This window comes from Rhinoderma darwinii, chromosome 9, assembly GCF_050947455.1.
Source record: "Rhinoderma darwinii isolate aRhiDar2 chromosome 9, aRhiDar2.hap1, whole genome shotgun sequence".
Taxonomy (NCBI): Eukaryota; Metazoa; Chordata; class Amphibia; order Anura; family Rhinodermatidae; genus Rhinoderma; species Rhinoderma darwinii.
Window position 1 is genome coordinate 30,644,699 of NC_134695.1, and position 22,648 is coordinate 30,667,346.

At 41.9% G+C, this 22,648-nt stretch overlaps 1 protein-coding gene across 2 annotated transcripts in view; it reads right to left on the reverse strand.

Moving 5' to 3' along the window:
* MEN1 (menin 1) overlaps nucleotides 1-22,648 on the reverse strand; it is a 63,199-nt gene that overhangs the window by 26,000 nt on the left and 14,551 nt on the right. For both annotated transcript variants that reach the window (XM_075837462.1, XM_075837461.1), the window contains exons 4-6: nucleotides 14,738-14,866; nucleotides 13,476-13,516; nucleotides 8,878-8,965 (exon numbers count right to left, since the gene is read on the reverse strand). In XM_075837462.1, coding sequence (XP_075693577.1) covers nucleotides 8,878-8,965; nucleotides 13,476-13,516; nucleotides 14,738-14,866 — 258 coding nt within the window. The remainder of the gene's footprint in view (nucleotides 1-8,877; nucleotides 8,966-13,475; nucleotides 13,517-14,737; nucleotides 14,867-22,648) is intronic.

Here is a 22,648-nt window from a genome sequence, read left to right on the forward strand (position 1 = left end):
AGAAGTCTATGAGCCCGTTATTACGGGTCGTAATTACGACCCGTAATAACGGGAGTTTTTACGGTCATGTGCATGAGGCCTTAGTTGTACTTTTTAAATGGTCACCATTTTGGGGTACTTATAATTTTTTTATTAACTTTTATTAACTTTGTTTTGGGGGGCGGGTATAGAAAAATAAACAGCAATTCAGCCATTGTTCTATGCGGTTTAAATTTAGGCTGTTCACCGTGCGGTGTAAATAACATGTTACCTTTATTCTATGGGTCGGTACGATTACGGCGATACCACATATGTGGAGGTTTTTTTTTATGTTTTACGACTTTTGCACAATAAAAACACTTTTGAACTAAAATGATTTGTTTTTGCATCGTCGCTTTCCAAGAGCCACAACTTAATTTTACGTCAATGTAGAAATACGTGGCCCTTTTTTTTTGCGGGACGAGACGTAGTTTTTATTGGGGTTCATGGGACTTATTGATTAACTTTTATTATAACTTTTTGGGGGGGCAGTAGAAAAAAATAGCAATTCCGCCATAGTATTTATTTATTTTTTTTAACTCATCCACTTTGCGGTTTAAATTACATGTTAACTTTATTGTTTGGGTCATTGCAATTGCGGCGATACCATATACATGTACTTTTATTTATTTTTTTACACTTTTACTAAATAAAACCACTTTTTTTTAACTAATCTTCATTAATAATTTTTATTTAACATTTATTACTTATTTTTCAGTCCCACTAGGGGACTTCACCATGCGATCTCTTGATCGCAGATATAATGCTTTGGTATACCAAAGCATTATTGCCTGTCAGTGAAAAAATTAGGCCATGGGTGAGAGAGGGAGCTCCCTCCCTCTGCAAACAACTTAAATGCTGTGGTCGCTATTGACCACAGCATTTAAGGGGTCTGATGAAAGCCGAGCACCTGCTCCAGCCTGCAAGGGACACCCGTGCAGGACTTAAACTAGCCTGCCGTACAAAAGGTGGCAGCCTAAGGCCCCTTAGTGACCGCCGTGAAAAGGAGTATTGGTGGTCACTAAGTGGTTAATACTTATTGCCCAGATTCTGCAGTTTTGAGAAATATCCCACATGTGGCCCTAGTGCGGTAATGGACTGAAGCATCGGCCTCCGAAGCAAAGAAGCACCTAGTGGATTTTGAGGTCTCTTTTTTATTAGGCACCATGTCCGGTTTGAAGAGGTCTTGAGGTGCCAAAACAATGGAAATCCCGCAAAAGTGACCCCATTTTGGAAACTAGACCCCTTGAGGAATTCATTGTAGTTTTCTTGGGGTGCATGCGGCTTTTTGATCAGTTTTTATTCTATTTTTAGCTGGCGTGGTGACTAAAATACAGCAATTCTACTATCGTTTTTTTACAGCGTTCACCGTGCGCTATTAATGACATTCACTTTATTCTGCGCGGCGATACGATTACGGCGATACCAGATGTTTATAGTTTTTTATTATGTATTACGGCGTTTGCACATTAAAATACGTTTTGTAAAAAATCATTCACTTTTTGTGTTACCTTATTCTAAGAGCCAGAACTTTTTTATTTTTCCATCAAGAAAGCCGTGCGAGGACTTATTTTTTGCGTAATGGACTGTAGTTTCGATCAGTACCATTTTTAGGTACATGCGACTTTTTGATCTCCTTTTATTCCATTTTTTGAGAGGTGAAGTGACCAAACAATTGTGATTGTGGTACGGTTTATTATTGTTTTCTTTTACGGCGTTCACCGCGCGGGATAAATAATGAAATAATTTTGTAGTTCAGGCCGTTACGGACGCGGCGATACCAATTATGTATAGTTTATTTATCTATTTTTATTAATAATAAAGGACTGATCAGGGAAAAAGGGGGATTTTTACTTTGATCACTTTTAAAACTTTTATGTTCTTATTTTTACACATCTTTTTTTTACTTTATTACTTTGTCCCACTAGGGGACTTGAGGGCAGGAGGCCCTGATCGCTATTCTAATACACTGCACTACATGCGTAGTGCAGTGTATTAGAACTGTCAGCTACTCACTGACAGCAAGCATAGTGGGTCCTGACGTTGTCAGGACCCACTATGCTTCCGTCGATGGCATAGCCGGACGCCATTGTTAGGCGTCCGGTTGCAATAGTCATCATCGCCGGACGCTATCGTGTAGCAGGCTGGTGATTGTAGCTTAACCCCTAAAAAGCCGCGATCCCTATTGAATGCGGTTTTTAAGGGGTTAATCAGCGGGGACACAGCGATTGGTCCCCGCTGTAGGAGCTGTGGCAACTGCTGTACGAGACAGCAGCTGTCACAGCTCCTGCATGTGTCGGGAAGACGGACGAAACTCCCGTGACGTACTATTAGGTCATGGAGCGCGAACGATACAGCTACCATGACCTAATAGTACGTCCAGGAGCGGGAAGGGGTTAAACCTTACCAACTAATTTTAAGGATAAATAATAATAATAAAAAATAAAGCCCTTAACGACCTGTGTATAGTCTTTTTACATCGGCCGTTCGGGGTAGTTCTTCTTAGGTGCCGCCTTTTCACGTCGGCACTTTAGAAGAACTTTTCCCGCGTTGTGCTCCTGAAGCCCGGGCTGTTGCTAACAGCCTCGGGCTTCAGGGCAACGATTAGAGACCACTAGCAGTGGTCTCCGATCGTATTTAACCACTCAGATGCGGCGCTCCATAGCAAGCACCGCTTCTGAGTGGTTTTAGAGAGAGGGAGCTCCCTCTCACCCCACTGGCACCCCGCGTACATCGCAGGGTGCCAATGGTTTCTATGGCAGTTTGGGGGCCTAACAAATGCCCCCTGGTCTGCCTGCGCATGGACTAACAGGCGCCTGTGAGTTTTACACTGACTGCAATAATACACTGCAATACTGAAGTATTGCAGTGTATTATAAAAGTGATCAAAAGATCACACGGTAAAGTGGGACTAAACAATAAAAAAGTTAAAGAAAGTTTAAAATATATAAATAAAAGTCCCAAGTAAAAAAATAAATAAAAATAAAACCCCACTTACAAATAACTTCATGAAAAAAAAGTAAAATAATACTCATATTTGGTATCGCCGCATCGATAACAAACCCAACTATAAGAAGATTACATTATTTAAACTGCACGGTGAACGCCGTAAATAATAAAATAAAAAGCAATGCCAGAATTGCTGTTTTCTGTTCCTCCTATCTTCCAAAAATTTGATAAGTGATCAAAACAGTCGCATGTACTCTAAAACGGTACCAATAAAAAAAACAACACATACCGCAAAAAAAAAAAAAAGCCCCCATACAGCTGCATCAGCGAAAAACTAAAAAAGTTATGGCTCTTGAAAAATGGCAACACAAAAACAAATTTAAAAAAAATTAAAAAGTGTTTTTACGGTGTAAAAGTAGTAAAACATAAAAAAAACTATATAAATATGGCATCGCGGCAATCGCAATGACCCGTTGAATAATGTTATTTATACCACGCGATAAAGGTCGTGAAATTAAGAGGCAAAAAAGAATGGCAAATTTTCTGTTTTTCCAGTACCTCTCTAAAAAGTTAGAATTTATTTAAGTACCCCAAAACGGTGCGATTAACCACTTCGGACACTTTTGACCTTCCTGACAGAGCCTCATTTTTCAAATCTGACATTTTTCAATTTATGTGGTAATAACTTCGGAATGCTTTTACCTATCCAAGCGATTCTGAGATGGTTTTCTCGTGACACATTGGACTTTATGTTACTGGCAAAATTTGCTCAATACATTCAGTATTTAATTGTGAAAAACACCAAAATTTAGTGAAAAATTGCATTTTTCAAAATTTAGATGCATCTGCTTGTAAGACAGGCAGTTATACCACAAGAAATAGTTGCTAATTAACATCCCCCATATGTCTACTTTAGATTGGCATCGTTTTTTGAATATCGCTCTATTTTTCTAGGACATTACAAGCCTTAGAACTTTAGCTGCAATTTCTCACATTTTCAAGGAAATTTCAAAAGGCTATTTTTACAGGGGCCAGTTCAGTTGTGAAAGTGGCTTTGAGGGCCTTATATATTAGAAACCCCCAATAAGCCATTTTAAAAACTTCACCCCTCAAAGTAGTAAAAACAGCATTTAGAAAAAGTTTCTTAACCCCTTAGATGTTTCTCTGTAAATTTCACCTCTACTTTGCTTTAATTCCGAATTTCACTTTTTGCAGAAATTCATATTTAATCCATTTTTTTTGTAACACAGAAGGTTTTACAAGAGAAATGCAACTGAATATGTATTGCCCAGAGTCTGCAATTTTTATAAATATCCCACATGTGGCCCTAGTGTGCTAATGGACTGAAGCACCAGCCTCAGAAGCAAAGGAGCACCTAGCGTATTTTGGAGCCTCCTTTTTATCAGAAAATATTTTAGGCACCATGTCAGGTTTGAAGGGCTCTTGTGGTGCCAAAACAGTGGAAATCCCCCAAAAGTGACCCTATTTGGGAAACTAGATAGGTATTATGCTGCTCATAGGCGTAATGTTATAGACTGATATTTGTGACGTTATTTTCTATGCATGTAATTAGTGCTCCAGGTGCCATCTAGTGGCCAGTGTTGGTAATTTTCTCCATTGTGTAATTTCTTGTTTTCCCCACCCATGAGAAGGTGAAAAGCATTCTGGGAAGGAGGGCAGTCTCTTCTATGTCTGCTCAGAGAGAGTACCTATGCGTTTCATTCCATCCCTTTGTAGTAGTATAGCCGGTAAGCAGATAGATGGTTTATATTACTGGCCATCAGCAGCCACAGGAATACTGTTAGGACAGTATTCACTCTGTTACATGGGACTGTAATATATCAGTTGGTGTAGTTGTGAAGCTCGGCCTAGCCTCATGGTCGGCCATGTATGGTCCTATACCGTATTTGTACTGCCATACACTGTTCATATTGTACTATAACGGTTATCTCTACTGTTTATTTGCAGATAGGCTTAATATATGTCAGCCTGTTACCTGTATCTGTGGTACATTTATTCAATTTGTCCTTGTTCTTATGTACTGCTCTAATATAATGTAATGTATATTCTTGTTTGTTCCTCAGTTTTACCCTAATCCTATGACCAGTTAAAGGAACAGTGTCATGGCAAATAATTTTTTTTATATGTTAAAGATGTTAGTGCTTTAATAAAAACGTTTTTATTCATTTGTGTGTTTGTGTTTTACTTTTTCTTATTTTTACACTTTTTCTTCCCTATGGGGGCTGCCATTTTTTGTTCCATTTCTGTGTGTGTCGATTAACGACACACACAGACATGGAGTACGGCAGCCACAGTCCCATAGGGACTGTGAACGGCTCCCGTCCCATTCACGTCCGTGTACGGCGTCTGTGTGGGAACTGCGCATGCGCCGCTCCCACACAGTCCTATTCGAAATTGGCGCCGTCCGGCGCCATTTTCCTGTGGACCGGAAGTCGCGGCCGGACTGTAATATTACTACTTCCGGTCGCGGCTTCCGGACTTGTGCACATGGAACAGCGGCAGCAAAGGGAGCGGACGGGCCGGAGGGAGCCGCGGCGGCAGGAGCAGGTAAGACATTTCAATGTATGTTAGTGTTTGTGTGTGTTTACTACTGTATGTAAACCTACTACACTGTGGGTTACCTCAAAAAATGGCGACACACAGTGTAGGAGGTTAAACCTTTCAAACCCCTCGTTTATCCCGGCACTAGCCAGGATAAAGGAGGGGGGGATGCTGAGAGCTCACTAGAGCGAGGGCTTTTAACCCAATGTTGCAATGCTGCAATTTTGGGAACTAGCTCCATCTAGTGACCAAAAATGGGTAGTATTATAAATTAGAATTAATTTATAATATTTCCTGACTATTTCCTGACTCGTGAAAAAAATAAAAAAAATTTGAACCATGTTTAATCACCCACACACTAAATGTTTAATTTTTAAAAAAAAAACATGTTTTTCTGGCAACACCATGCCTTTAATAAAGCTACAGACTTCCAGCCAGTCTCATTTATTGGCTAGTAGGAAGGTGTTTAGCTGCCTGTCAAGCTCCACATGGACCCCGGGGGTGCGTGAAGTGGGGGCAGGACAGGTATTGACCCCACAGGTTTATTGCAGAAATTCTTGGAAGTAGGCCGTGAAAATTAAAATTACATTCTTTCAAAGAAAATGTAGGGTTAGCAAATTTTTTCTCATTTCCACAAGGACTAAGGGAGAAAAAGCACTGCCAAATTTGTAAAGCAATTTCTCCCGATTAAAGCAATACCCCACATGTGGTACTAAATGGCTGTTTGGACACACGGCAGGGCTTAGAAGGGAAAGAGCGCCATTTGGCCCCCAATGGGACAAAACAGTGGAAACATCCCACAAGTGACCGCATTTTGGAAACTACACCCCTTGAGGAATTCATCTACGGGTGTAGTGAGCATTTTGACCCTACAGGGGTTTTATAGATTTTATTAGAATTGGGCAGTGAACATAAAAACAATCTCTTTTCTTCAAGACGACGTGGATTTTTGCTCAAAATTTGTAATTTTCTCAACAAATAAAGGAATAAAAGAACCCCAACATTTGTAAAGCAACTTCTCTGGAGTACGGCAATACCCCATATGTGGTCATAAACTGCTGTTTGGGCACACAGTAGGGCTCGGAAGGGAAGGAGCGTCATTTGGCTTTTGGAGTACAGATTTTGCTGGATTGGTTTCAGGCTGGATTGGTTTCAGGTCGCTATGTCGCATTTGCAAAGCCCCTGTTGGACCAAAACAGTGGAAACCCCCCACAAGTGACCCCATTTTGGAAACCTCAAGGTATTCACCTAGGCTTATAGCGAGCATGTTAACCCCGCAGGTGTTTTGCAGAAATTAGTGTGCACTCGATGTTGCAGAGTGAAAATTATATTTTTTCCATAGATATGCCAATATGTGGTGCCCAGCTTATGCCACCATAACAAGACAGCTCTCTAATTATTATGCTGTGATTTCCAGTTTTAGAAATGCCCTACATGTGGCCCTAATCTTTTGCCTGGACTATCGACAGGGCTCAGGAGTGAAAGAGTACCATGCGTTATAAATTACATGATAACTTTACTCAGCAGGTCAGTCCGATTTCGGCGATACCTAATTTATAGCACTTTTTGATGTTTTACAACTTTTTGCACAATAAAATTACTTTTGTAAAGAGAACGTATTTTTTCTATGCCAAGTTGTAAAAGACATAACTTTTTAATTTTTTCGTCGACGGAGATGTATGAGGGCTTGTTTTTTGCGAGACGAGCTATAGTTTTTATAGGTACCATTTTTGATCACTTTTTCTTTCAATTTTTGGAATACAAAGTGACCAAAAAAACAGCAATTCTGGCATTATTTTCTAGTTTTTCTTATGGCGTTCATTGCGCGGGACAAATAACATAATATTTTTATAGTTCAGGTGTTTACGAACGCGGCGATAACAAATCTGTATGGTTTTATGATTTATTTTCAATAATAAATGACTTGATAAGGGAAAAAGGGCGATAGTGTTTTATGTTATTACTTGAAACTTTCTTTTTTTTTTACTTTTTTTACACTTTTCTTTAGTCCCACTAGGGGACTTGAATTTCCAACTGTTTGATTGATGTTCGAATACATTGCACTACCTATGTAGTGCAATGTATTCGAACGGTCAGTTGTTCACTGATAGCAATCCGATCAGACTCCAGCTCCAGTCGGGGCCTAATCGGCTTCTGTAATGGCAGACAGGAGGGCATTCTTAGGCTTCCTGTTGCCATAGTAGCAGTTGGCATCCTTGCCATCGCATGGCAGGCTGCCGATTTGCTACAAACCACTAAGATGCAGCGATCGCTTTGGATCGCTGCATCTAAAGGGTTGACAGCAGAAATCGGAGCTAGCTACGGTTCCTGCCGTTACAGCGGGGTGTCTGCTGTAACATACAGCGGACAACCACTGCTGATGACTCCGGTTCATCTACTGAGCCGGCGCCATCTTGCCGATGGTACCGGAAGCCTTTTAAGCCTTGCCTGCGAGCAGGGCATCTGAGGCTTCCATTGCTGGCTGACCGGGAGGCCAGTATTAGGCCTCCGGTTGCCATTTCAGCCACCGGCAACCAAGCGATTATGTTGCTGGGGTGCCGGTGGCTAAAAACTCCTCACATGCTGCGATCTCTATTGAACACAGCATCTGAGGGGTTAATCGGTTGAATCAGATGCTAGCTCCGGTCCTGGCTGTTACCGCAGAGTGCCAGCTGTAACATACAGCTGGCACCCGGCGGTGATGGTGCAGGCTCAGCTCCTGAGCCCGCACTATCACCGTCACATAATGGTACTGCGCATTGCGGGAAGGGGTTAAAAAATACTTGTGCCGCATAAGAAAAGTCCTTATATAGCTATGTTGACGGAAAAATAAAAAAGTTATAGCTCTTTGAATGAGACTATGGAAAAACTTAAATTGCTTTAAGATTTAAAATACTTTAATGGGGTTTTGCAGTCCCTATGATGGCTTATCCTCAGGATAGCCCATAAATAGCTAATCGCTCAGGGTCCAAATCCTGGGACCCCCACCGATCAGCTGTTTTAAAGGGGGTGCAGCGCTTGTACGAGCGCTGCTTCCCCTTAATTTCTGCTTGCTCAATGTGAATCGTCAACACACCTGTAGCGGCGATTCACAGTATCGCAGTCTTCTCCCATGGAAGCGACTAGAAGAAGGCTGCAATACTGTGATTCGCCACTATATCTTTGTCAACGATTCACAGTGAGCGCTGCACCTCCTTCAGAACAGCAGGTGTCCTAGGAGTCGGACCCTGACCAATCAGCTATTGATGGCCATCAAATTTTTAGGAACTGGAAAACTCCTTTAATATTAATGTTGTATATAAATAAAATAGAAAGGAAAATAAAAGAAACCCAGCAGTGAACAGTCACCTTGTGATAGAGTTCAAGAGGCTTTGGAAGTCTGGAAGTTGAAGCTAGGTCTTCAAGGTCTGCCAAATTACCCAGAGCCATTGGGTACCTAAGGAAACAGAAGCTCTTTAGACATCAGAACAAAGCAGTCTTATAGTTTTGTCACAATAGTAAAATTACATTCACTGCAAAGAATACCTGCCACTGCACTATTTTATAATCCACCTACATGCTTACCAGGGATAGACCAATTACTGCTGACATCCGTTTCAGTAGGACTGTTCCAGGAGCAAGTTTGCCAGGTAATCAAATTTGGGGATAACCCCTTACACCAAAATAAAGTCTGCAGCAACCTTCTCTGTATAAATGAACTTTCTCTTTAGAAATTGTAAAATTCCTTGAAGCATTATATCCTGTCACTGATGTGTTCTGTCATTTACGTTCTAGGCATAAGCAAAAGAAGTCCTCCGCTCACATTCCACTAATACACAGCAAAACGATCCACCTTAGGGACTGTACTCCTTTCAACTCCAGCTTGTAGTAGAGTTATAAGTGAACTCTAGGAGAGCAGAGAAATAGGTTTTTCAGGCCAAACCTCCTTCCAGTGTTTGCTCCGTTCAGATCAAAAACAACCGAGTCTCCCCGAATGCTGACAGGAAGACGCTGTTAAGGCGAAACCCAGAATCGGGTCCATGCGAGGCGTGCTGCTTGCATGGTTATGATAAAGCGCTGTTTATATTCATGTCTGTGAGTATAATAAAAAAAACCTTGTTTTAACTGTTCATCTGAAGTTGTGGATTTACACTATGTTTGGGTCATTTTAAACTTGGAAAAAGCCAAGTGGAGTCTACAGGAGAGAGACTGATGTGGGCCATTTGTCAGAGGAGAAAAACAGATTCTTTATATAGTTTTGCAGCAAAAATTCCGTATAATTTTTTACAGTTCTTGATTTAACTCCTTCCCACACCCCACTAAGTGTACAGCACATTCATCAGAGCTCAAATGCACGGTCGTACAGTTACGATGCGGTGATGGCCTGGGCAAAGAAGTAGCAGATGTCAGCTGAAATATACATCTAGCAACCAAGATGCAATGCCGTTATTGGAGGTTACTCTGGCATCTAAGGGGGCCAGGATCACAGTTAATAGCGACTGCATCACCCAAGTAGTTTGACAGAGAGAGGGTATACTTCTGTAACCCCATCAGGGCCAGTGAGGTGCTGATGGCTTGGCATAGCAGGCGGTGGCCGAACAAAGGCCCCTAGGTCATATCTGGGTTTTCAGATTTTCATTTAAAAAAAAACACAGAATACAAATCCAATACCTTAGGCAACTACTTTTTTTCTGTAAAACACCCCCCCCCCACAAAAATAAAAGCAACCAAAACCTCACCACGATCTTTGTACTTATCGCACGACTTTCTTCCTGGTGTGGGAAGTGTCTAACACCTTCTATAATGCAAATTTTTACGTACACACTTCTCTGTACACACCATCCTCCTTGCCACATTTTCTCCCCTGCTCACAATGGTGATGATATCACGCATGCTCACTATATGGTTTAGACGATCTAGCCCCCTGAATGGGAAATCACTGATGCCGTTCCATACATAGGGGGAAGTAGGGCTGAGTGATTTTGCCCAAAAATAAAATCTCGATTTTTTTTTTCAACACTTTGGGTGATTTTCGATTTGAATCTCGATTTTTTTTTTCATTTTTTTTCTGTTTATTTAACAGTAATACCAAGAGATAATTTAGTACATTTTCTTTATATAAATAACTTATAACATATATTACTATAATTATTTTATGTAACTTCACAACTTTTAACCTCTGCAAATACTTTTTATCATAAATACAATTGGAAAAATTTATATCTAATTGATCATAACTTGTGTTCCCCGGTAGGGAACAGGTTACCAGAATCTATAATCAATGAGGCACTGCGTGCACTAACATCCCCCTCTGCCAGTCACCACCTCAGACGGTCTCTGACATTGCCGGATTCACGTGACCGTGATTGGACAGTGAAAAACAGTCCGTGTCCCCGCCGGATTTCGTGGCCCGATCACGGTACATGTGAACAGTCCTGACATCAGTCATTTAGGCAACAATCACACGACAGTGAAAAAAATGGCCATTAAAAACTGATCAATGGTCAGTTTTTCATGCCCATTTTGCATCAGTATCTAAAAAATCTCATCCATTTCCAGTCCGCCATTCATGGCCGTAAAAAAACCAAAACGATTTCATTTGTCAGGGTAGATAGTGCCCCAATGCCCACATATAGTGCCACAGGGCCCATGTAGACAGTGCCACAACCCCGTGCAGATAGCACCCCCACCCCACATGTAGATCGCACCCCCACCCCCCTTGCAGATCGCAGCACCACCCGCCTCCCTTGTAGATCGTGCTGCTGTAGCTCCCACTAGGAGCTGAATCCCTGGCCAGAGGTTGCCGACGCTTTGGCCAGGGATTCAGCTCCTAGTGGGAGCTACAGCGGCACGATCTACTATGTACAAGGGGGGTAGTGCGATCTGAAAGGGGGGGTTCTATCTACAGCGGGGCGGTATCTACAGGGCGGTGTGGGTATGTACTAGGAGTCCCTGCTTCCCCACGGAACTGCTGTTCCATACTGTATTATTTTGTTTAGTACAGTACAGCAGTTCCGTGGGGAAGCATAGAACGGGGTGGACCAGAAAGTGACTAGACGGCGGGGCAGAGCTTCCTCCTGCACCACGGCGTGACGGCGCCACTAAAGAATAGATTGTACAATTCTGTTAAAAAAAAACAGAAATCGCAAATCCTTGAGGCCGAATTATTTTGATCAATCTCCCAGCCCTAGGGGGAAGTATATTACTGAACTGGAGAGACTTGATGGGTCAGAGGGTACAGTGTAGGGTATGTGAAGGTAAGCATAGCAAACTCCCTAGAGACGAGCATGTTAACCTTTTGGACGCCTGGAGCCGATGTATCTTCTTTGTCCGACGACAAGGTTGAAGGACCTGTGGTTGACTTCACGCTGTGTGTGTGCAGTGAAAGAAGCTGGGTGGGAACAATGAGAAGTGTATGATGCGGATTTGATACGGTCGTGTGCGTGGGGCCTTAGTGACCACAAACTTTCAGGCCATGACAGTATATCATAATTCATCTTATATTAATTGTACTTACAAATTTGTTGCGTATCTAATTTAAATGTGATATTTGCCATCTTCAATATGTGGGATGCATGACGTGTGCTTGAAACGTCCGCAAACTGAAAAATTTGTCAGACATACAGTCATTGATAAAGTCAGGTTACTGGCAAGAGGCGGTCAGATCATAGATGGGCCCTACTAAACAGGAAAGCCTATTGGATTTTTGTTCTAAACACTCGTTTCCCAAATAGTCTACATTATAGATGAGGCTTGACTAAACACATGCATCAGTGTTACCAATTAGGTTTACTTGAAACGCGTAAGCAGTGTATGTTGGTTTTTACTATTATTGCAAAGATATGGATTCGCTATAGGACTTGAAAAACGCATGTACAAAATGACAAAAAAACCAACACCACCAAAATCGTATGTAGAAAATTCATTAAAAAAGCTGGTGTTTTTAATATTGCATTTAATAAAGCTGGTGTTTCTTTACATGCATTTTTTCAGTTTTGATTTTAACATGGGAGCCTACGTGCCATTATATTTGTCACAGGTATATGTTTACCATGTAAGTCAGGAGGCTTCCCCAGGGCCAGGGTCCCTGAGAAGAGTATCGGGTAGCGCTTGGCGCTTTTGATGCTCTGCCTGGCGACTCCGGCATTGTAAAGCTCCCCAGGGACGAAGTTCTTGGCCAGAGTGATTCCCATGTTCTGAATGTGGTGTCCGGCTCCTGACATCACTGTCCATATATGGAAAATGATGTCAGTAGCTTTCCCAGATACATTGATTCAGCCAATGCTCTGCCTGGGGGCTCAGGCAACGTATCCCATGGTATGCCTTTACAGTGGGATACGTTGCAGCTTTCCTTCAGAGTTATATATCAGAGACCTCCATACGTATACCTCGGACGGAAAGAAAGAGCTTTTTATTTTTAATATAACAAATTATTTTTTTGGGGGGGTGGGCAGATGGGGCTTTAATGCAATACCAAAATACAAATAATATCTTAAAGCAGCACTCAACTCTTATTTCCCCCACCGTTTGTACATTGGTGTTTCAGTGGGGTGCTGTGTGCAGAAATACTTACCGATCCCTGCATTATGTCGTTTTCGGGTCTGGCGCTGCCCACGTGATCTTCACTCTGACCTGTCTAATCACTGCTTTTCAGAAAACCGGAACTCAGGCTCAATGCTTTCCTATGGGAGCCAGAACGAGGCTCCCATAGGAATACATTGAGCCTGGGTTCCGGTTTTCTCAAAGGAAACAGTGATTACAGACAGGTCAGAGAAGATCACCTGGGCAGCGCTGGACCCGAAAAAGACGTGATGCAAGGATCAAATCAGAAGTGGAGATTAAGAGAGGAATCGCAGGGACATTTGAAACAATTTTTGAGAATTTTGCAAGTTTGATGTTTAAATATCTCAGAAAACAACTTTAAGTACATCACAAATGGAACCTAGTTTTCCTTCATTGGAACTTACTTGTCTAGGTGTCCTCCATCATATAACAACCAAAGTAAGCTCTGGAATATAACAGAAAATGCATATTTATTACAAACAGTAAGGTAGCTCCAACCTATACTCACTCAGCTTTACCACTAATTGGTGCCCAAAGACGTTAGTGATTAGTTGCCTAAAACCTAGGGTTCATGTATATTTCATCTCTGATAGTCAACAATATCTGGTAAAGAGGGATCTGGTAAAATTGTTTATAAGCTCATACACAGACAACGGTGAACAATTAATGGATCAGATTACACCTAAAAAGAATGCTAAATGTTCGTTGTAAGCAAGAAAAGCTATTGGCAGCAAAAAGGAATGGCCAGGGAAAAGCGCTAATAATGTACAACTGGTTGTAGACAAACCCACGGATACGTAACAAACCACGAAGTGGAACCACTGGGTCACTAAAGGGTTGCAAAGCATCAGGGATTTTCTCACAGCCCACAAAAACTAGAAAGAAAGTATAAAATTAGCAGGGAAAATAGTAGTCAAACAAGAAGAGATGGGCAGACGGGGTTCAATGAAACTAGGCGAGACGGGTACAGGTCAAGGAAAGTAGATTGCAAAACGAGAAGACGACAGGCCAGGACAGTAACAAGTAGACAGGACACGAAGAAAATGCACAATTTTGAAACAAACAGGAACTCAGAATGTTGTCCTGAGCTGGAATATATAGGGATGTATGAGTTAATTAAAATGATGCATCATGGTCTGCCTGTGTACTGCAATTATAGGAACATAAAATACCATGTGCACCCCTAGAGGAGCAGCAGCCAGAAGTACTGAGCAGACCATGCAGCTGCTCCAGCAAATAAACACAGGAGAACATAACTACACTGCAGAGGTAAGTGACAACAGCCACCGCAAACCAATTACTACGTACAATAGCAGGACAGGCGCCCGAATACAGGCTAGCTATACTTTATAATAATAATCTTCTAAAATGTCAAGGATTAGGAAAACAAGGCTGCTTTCTTTCAGAAACCGCACCATTCATGCCCATGGACTCATTCACTTCAAGCTGCAATACCACTTGTAGACACGTGTGGCACTATTTCTGTAAGAGAAGAGACATGTTTTCCTAATCCCAAATAACCCCTTTGAGGCTCAAGGCCAATGATAAATATGTCAGGATGTGAACTAACCAAATTAGCTGTAAAATGTTAACCTAGAGGGGGAAAAAAAAAAAAACATAAGAAAAAAAATAAAATATGATGCGTAATATTTTTAGGATAATTCACCTGCTGTAATTGCAGCAATTCCAGGCTGTCTGTGTGAGCATCTATTGAAGGATTAATAGCACAGACCATAAAAGCCACTTCCATGTGACGGTCACAACGCAGGTGTCTGCCATTTAGATACAACCAGCTCTAGGAAGGGAACAACCAGTTAAAATAAGTAAACATAATACATTTCAGTTATATTTACAATGTGTTTGCCGTGCATGTTCAGGTATGTGCCGATTATGTTCGCAGACCCCTATGGGCCCAATTACCAACAATAGATTGTCCTTTTGGCATCCAACGGGTTTGTATAAAAATGTTTTTTCGCTGTGTAGGAAAGAGCAGACCGGAAACACAAACAAACAAACACACACACACACACACACACCTTCACAAAATGGGCGACATACACAACTGTATGCCATACTGTTGATTTTAATCAGAGGTCATGCAATGTGAAAAGAGCCTGAGCTTTTCATTCCATGTTTTTTTGTGTTTTTTTTCTACATTGTAGAATCCATATTGAAAACATGAGAACTATGAAAGAACACATATGGAATTAAATAGTAAACAAAAACAGAGGCTGTCCTAGTTGTTCTGTTTGGAAGGTACTTTCACCAGAAGATTGTCCCAGGATGGGATAACCGCTATCCTCCCCCTGGATCGGAGGAGAGTCATGGGCGCCATGAGCTTGGTGAAGACCCTTGGAGCAGTAGCCGCTCCGAAGGGGAGGGACAAAAACTGGAAATGCTCAGAACCTACTACAAAGCGCAGGAAACGGTGATGTGCTTGAGCAATGGAAACATGAAGATAAGCATCCTTGATGTCTATTGAGGACGGGAACTCGCCGACCTCCAAGGAAGCGACCAATGATCGCAGAGACTCCATGCGAAACCTTCACATATCGATTGTGAGGTTTTAGATCCAGAATGGGTCGAAGAAAGTCTCTCTTTTGTACTGTGAAAAGGTCTGAATAAAACCGTTTGAACAGTTCTGGAGTTGGTACTGGGACAATTACTCCTTGACGGAGGAGGCTTTGAATGGCTTGAGAAAAAGCTTTGGCCCTGGAAGGGCATTGACCGGAAAAAATGCCCAGGAGGGTGAGAAGAAAACTATTTTATAGCATGCCGACACAAACTCCCGCACCCAGGCGTCTTCGACATTTGAGCCCCACCCGAGGGAGCAGCTCAAAGGGCGGCAAATTTTCAGGCTGTGGAAGCCTGCTGTGCCGACACAGGCCTAGCGAGTCTATTGCGGGGCTGCCAGTAGTTTCTAGACCGGAAGCAAGGTCTCTGCACTCGGAAGGGTCAGGAGTCATGAGAGTTCTGCCTCGGACGTTATGCAGAGTACCAAAATTAACTAAAGCATCTTTGTAATCTGAATGAGGGAACTGGGCTTAGTCTTGGACGACGTTGTGGAAGAAAAAAAAAGCTCCTTCCTCATGTAGCCTCAGAAATTTGTTGGACCTGGTCAGGTCCATATAGGAGATCTGGGGCAAATGGAACGGCGGAAACCTTCTTCTTAGAGCAGTGATCCCCAACCACCGGGCCACGGACCAATATCGGGCCACGGATACTTTGGTACCGGGCCGTGGTATCTGCCCAGGTGGCCTCAGGGAATTTCAGGCAAAAAACCACACCAAGCTGAATTCTTGCACCTGGGCCCATGAGCTTTTAGCTACGCCCCTGCTGCTATTTGTTGTGGGTTTTACCTCCGCATCGAATTCAATGGGGAAAACCTGCAAGAAATAAGCAGCGTTTACACAAATAGAAATGGACCTGCGGTGCAGAATGTTATTCCGCAGCATGTCAACTGTATTTGTTTTTCCTGCTCACTATTTATGCAGCCTGTGGACGAGATTTGTTTTATATCACCCACTTTGCTGCTACTGTATTACGATGCAGATTTTCCGCAGCATAATACAGGTATACGCCGTATTTACGCAATGTGTGACCTAACCCTACCCCCCTCCGGAACAATTTTCTCGCATCAAACTGGTCCTTGGTGCAAAAAAGGTTGGGGACCGCCCTCCTAGAGGACTATCAGTTTCCCAGTTCCAAGTCCAAATGGCCCTTCGGACAGCTACCGCATTAGCCATAGCCGATCTATGGGCAGCTTGGACAGAGACGTCACAGATATATTTGGACATCTGCAAAAGCTGTGCAGCGAGGAGGGAAATATCCAGCTGAGAGTCCCCTGAAACAATTGCATCTTGTAGTTGAGTAGCTAGTTCAATACCAACCAAGCTAACCCAATATGCTGCAAAAGAGGGCCTGACTGAAGCTGCGGCCCTGCTGAAAGTGTCTTTTGCCATAGACTCCACATTGGCATCAACAGGATCCTTTAAGGCAGTATTTTCATAAAGTTGGGCCATGAGAGCATCTAGCTTGGGGTAAGCGTACCATTTTGCAATACACTCATCAGGGAAAGAAAACCTAGTCCGCACGCTTGGACACATGCATAGACCGGTCAGCGTGTTTCCATGCAGCAGAAAATAATTTGTCCAAAAACCCTTATGATCTGGAAATACCGGAGGGGAGTAGCCTGTGGCAATGCAATAATAACTCATTCTGAGGGGATTCAGCAGGATCATCTTCAACCAGAAAGGGTTATTCCCAAGTAGTCTTTTATTTTTTTAATACATCCTAAACATATAGTCTAAAAAATGTTTTATTCATTTCCCAACTAGATAATGCATCTAGTGCTGGTTAGATTTTCTAAAAGGGGGCGCGAGCAACTTTGTCAATCAAGCCGCTCTGCTCCTTTAGTGCACGTACCAGACGTTGTTAGATAAGGTAGTAATAAATCGCCCTTATTCCCTTATAAAGTCCTTTATTATTATTAGAAAAAAAAATAAACATCTAAAAAAAAAAAACCTAACAAAGTGTAATTGGTATCGCCATGTCTGTAATGACCTGAACTTTAAAAATACAATGTTTATCCCACACATTTCCAGCATTTTTTTTCTTTTAATGTTGATGATTATGGCTAACCGTTAATGAAAACCAAAAATGTAGTCTCTCTGAAAATTTGAATATTATATAAAGCCCAATTTAAAAAAAAATATTTTTAATACCGAAATATTAGCCTACTGAAATACAGTATATGAACTCAATACTTGGTCGGGGCTCCTTTTGCATGAATTACTGCATCAATGCGGCGCGGCGCGGCGGCGATCAGCCTGTGGCACTGCTGAGGTGTTATGGAAGTCCAGGTTGCTTTGGTAGCGGTCTTCAGCTCGTCTGCATTGTTGAGTCTTGTGTCTCTCCTCCTCCTCTTGACAATACCCCATAGATTCTCTGCGGGGTTTAGGTCAGGCGAGTTTGCTGGACAATCAAGCGCAGTAATACTGTGGTTAATCAACCATGTATTGGCAGTGTGGGCAGGTGCAAAATCCTGCTGGAATATAAAATCAGCATCTTCATAAATCTTGACAGCAGAGAGAAGCATGAAGTGCTCTATAATTTCCTAGTAGACGGCTGCGCTGACTCTGGACTTTATATAACAGTGCACCAACACCATCACTGACTGTGGAAACTTCACACTGGACCGCAAGCAACTTGGATTGATGTCGCTCCACTCTTCTTCCAGACTCTGGGACCTGGATTTCCAAATGAAATGCAAAATTTACTTTCATATGCAAACAGGACTTTGGACCACTGAGCAACAGACCAGTCATTTTAAAGGCTTAGGAAACCTTTGCAGGTGTTTTGTGTTGACTAGCTGATTAGAGTGTGACACCATGAGTCTACAATCTTCAACTTTTACCCAATATTCTAATCTTCTGAAAAACAAAATTTTGGGTTTTCATTAACGTTAGCCATAATCTTAAACATTAAAAGAAAAAAAAAAAATGCTGGAAATAGATCACTCTGTGTGTAATGAATCTATATAATATAGGAGTTCCACTTTTTTAATTGAAATACTGAAATAAATTAGAGTCCCCAAAATCCTCTAGGTGCTCCTTTGCTTCTGAGGCCGGTGTTTCAGTCCATTAGCACACTAGTGAGATATTTCTAAAAACTGCAGAATCTGGCCAATAAATATGGAGTTGCGTTGCTTGGGTTAAAAAAAAAAGATATTTTGCCTCTACTTTGCTTTAATTCCTGTGAAACATCTAAAGGGTTAAGAAACTTTCTAAAAACGGTTTTGAAAACTTTGTGGGGGGCAGTTTTTTTAAATGGGGTGACTTATGGGGGTTTCTAATATATAAGGCCCTTAGAGAGATTACGCTGCAAACTCATTTAAAACGAGATTACGCTTGCTATGCTGTAGTGTCGGGATTGTATTAGCGAAGTCTCAGAATTCTGAACACACATCCCGTCCTGGCTGGAGGTAATGTATATTAATTGTCAGGACACTGCAGTAACGTTATAGTGTGTTTATGTGGTGCACATAGCGATATAGCTATATCGCTATATGCAGTGTAAATGAATGGAGAGAAATGCATGACGCCGATTGGTCAGCGTTATACACTCCTCTGTACAACGCCCACTTGGCCAAAAAGTAAAAACACGCCCAGTTATTCATTAAGAAACTCATTAGCATAAAGATAATATAGGTCATAACTCCGTCAAAAATGATCGTTTTTCTAAATAAAAAACTGTAATGATGGGGTAGGGAGACAGAGTTGAGCCCTAATCTACCCGCCACTCAGTCCCTGCCTACTTGCACGGCCCGCCCTAGGCGACGGCCCCTACGCTCAATATGTGCACGACAGACAAGTGTACACAGACGCTAAGGGAAATGGGGCAGTTCCCCACGGCAACACCGTAACAGGCGTAGTGAACGAGCCGAGTCAAACCAGGAGTGTAGGAGGTACCAAACGCAGAGCAGGAGCGTAGTCAGTAAAGCCAGTGTCAAAATGAAGCAAGGTCAATAATAATAATAGCAGGAGCAGCAGAGCCAGGAAACAGGACAGAATCACAGGCAATGAAGACATAAATAGACCGAGGGCGGGAGCTAGAACCGTCTGGCCAGGCTGTGATAGGTTCTCCCACTCCTGAGCCTACCAGCCTGAGTGGTAGCAGATCGAGTCACTATCAGACCTAGGAGCAGGTGCAGACGGATTAACCACGGGCGTCGACACAGAAGCTGTGTCTGGCAGATCCTTTACAAAAACACTGCTGTAATCTACATTACAGCACCGATCACATCATGTAGAAGATAGGCCACTTATAATGTGGTGACAGCCTCTTTAAAGCCACTTCACAACTGAACTTGTACCTATAAAAATAGGTTTTGGAAATTTTCGTGAAAATGTGAGAAATTGCTGCTAAAGTTCTAAGCCTTGTAACATCCTACAAAAATAAAAGGACGTTCAAAAAACGATGACAACATAAAGTAGACATATGGGAAATGGTAATTAGTAACTATTTTGTGTGGTATTACCATGTGTTTTACAAGCAGATACATTTAAATTTAGAAAAATTTAAATTTTTGCCAATTTTCTCTTAAGTTTGGTGTTTTTTACAAAAAAATACTGAATTTATTGATCAAATTTTTCCACTAACAAAGTACAATATGTCAAAAGAAAAACAATCTCAGAATCTCTTGGATAGGTAAAAGCATTCCCAAGTTATTATCAAGTGACATGTCAGATTAGAAAAAAAAATAAAAAAAATCAGCTGCATCCACATGGCCAAAACAGGCTCAGTCCTGAAGGGGTTAAAAAAAAAAAATCTAAAAAGAAGAAAAATATTCTGGTTGTTTAACACTTGTCTTCTACTTAATTCCACATGTGTTCCTTCAAAGTCTTCAATATGATTTTAGAAAAAAAAATTAAAAAAACAAAAAAAAACGACATGAACCAAAAGGGGTGTCCAAATATTTATTTTGTAATCATTAATTTATCAAATAAGTCCATCAGTTTACAGAAATACAAAATTTGTACATGTATAAAAGTACAAAACAGTACAATCAAGGACAATGAAGGCATTCAAATGAGAATAACTGGAGGGGGGGGGGGAGGGGGAGGAGGAAAGGAAGGGAAATGAGGATAAGCACCAAGGAAATATCTGTACATCCAATAGCATGTTACAAAGGCATAAAAAATAAATAAAAATAATAACAACCCGACAGGGAGGATTCCCACCCTCCCTTCATCAAAGGCCAAAGTCCCAAGCGTGGAACCTCAACAACGGAACATATCTGTCCACAAGTGCCACTGGGCCTTAAAACTACCTAACCTGTTCTGTTGGAGTGCAAAGAGTCTCTCATACACACAATGTGACGAACCTCTATCAATAACCTCCCGCAGAGAAGGAGCCATGTCAGACTTCCATTTTTTAGCCAACAAAAGTTTAACAGAGAGGCAAATATGACAGACTAGAGCCCTGTGAGCCGGCAAAACAGATACCATATCTAAGGACAGGAGAGCCATAGCCGCGTTCGGTACAAACGGACTACCCAATAGTCTAGAGAAGAGATCAAAGACTGCCGCCCATAATAGAGTAATAACCGGGCAATCCCAGAAAATGTGATATAAGGATCCCACACCCCCGCCAGCACAAGTGACTAGAAGTCAGAAAGATCTTGGGACAGCTTAGATGGAGTATAATACCATCTTAAAAGGAGTTTGTATTGAACCTCCGGAAGATTTGAATTCATAGTTGACCTAAGCGTCCACTTAATAGCTTTAGACCAATCAATAAGGTAAGTAAACCACAAATCTCCCTCCCACTTTAACATTTGCGGGATCTTAGAAGCCACATCCCCCAAGATCATATCATAGAAAGGCCTTGTTAACTTTGAATCCCCCGTGGAGGACGTGAAGAGCATTTCATACAGCTTAGAGGGAATTTGAACTTGCGTGTGAGACCTAGAAGGGAGAAGGTGTCGAGCCTGCAGGTACTTGAAAAAAATCAGAGTGTGAAATTGCAAACTCCGATTTCAATTCCGAGAAGGATTTAATAGAATCATTTTGGAAAAGGTCGTCCAGTGTCTCAAATCCTAAAGTAGCCCAATCCCTCATATTTAAAATTAGGATCAAAAGCTCAAGAGCATCCACTGGTAAAGAAAGAATGTGAGTAGAAGCAGAATGGGGGGGGGGGGGGATCAGTTTTAAAATCGCTCTCCACGCTTGAAGCGAAACCTGCACAGTAGGAAATTTTGCATGGGTCAAGAGTAACGAGGGAAGAGAAACATCTCCCATCAAATGTCTTTCAATCGTAGGCCAACTAGAGCCTGAGAACGGGAGGCACCAGTATCTCAATTAATGCACCACTATAGCCTTGTGATATGCATCAAGGTTTGGCACACCCATACAGCCCCCCCCCCCCCCTCTGCCGATGTATATAAAGTCGATGCCGAACTATACAAGGCCGACCATTATTCCATATAAATCTCATCAATTGATCCTGTAACTTCCGGAATAGGGATCCAGGCATAAGGACCATAACAGTCCTAAAGATGTAAAGTATCTTAGGGAGGATAAGCATTTTATATAGTACCATCCTACCCATCCAGGAAGGCTCAGTGTCCGATAGGCGTTTCAATTAGTCTTGCAATTTAGCATGTAGGGGGAGAATGTTAAGATGAGCTAGCTTAGAAGTTGGGGAACACAACTTGATACCCAAGTAGGGAATCGACACCTCCTCCAATCCGAACAGGAACTCCCTCTGAATGTCTTGGCGCAATGCTAGGGGGATCGATACACCCAGTATCTCAGACTTGGAGGCTTTAATTTTAGAATATGAACCCTACCACATTGCGACAGAATCTCTGAAACTCTTCTGAGTGAAGCCAACAGGTTTGTGAGGGTCAATATGACATCGCCCGCAAATAAACCAATTTTGTGCTGCCGATGACCTACAGAAATACGGTGCACTTCCATATCCATGCGTATCATCTCTGCCATAGGTTCCATTACAATAGTGAAAAGGGTGATAACGGACACCCCTGCCTCGTACCATTAGTGATATGGAACGG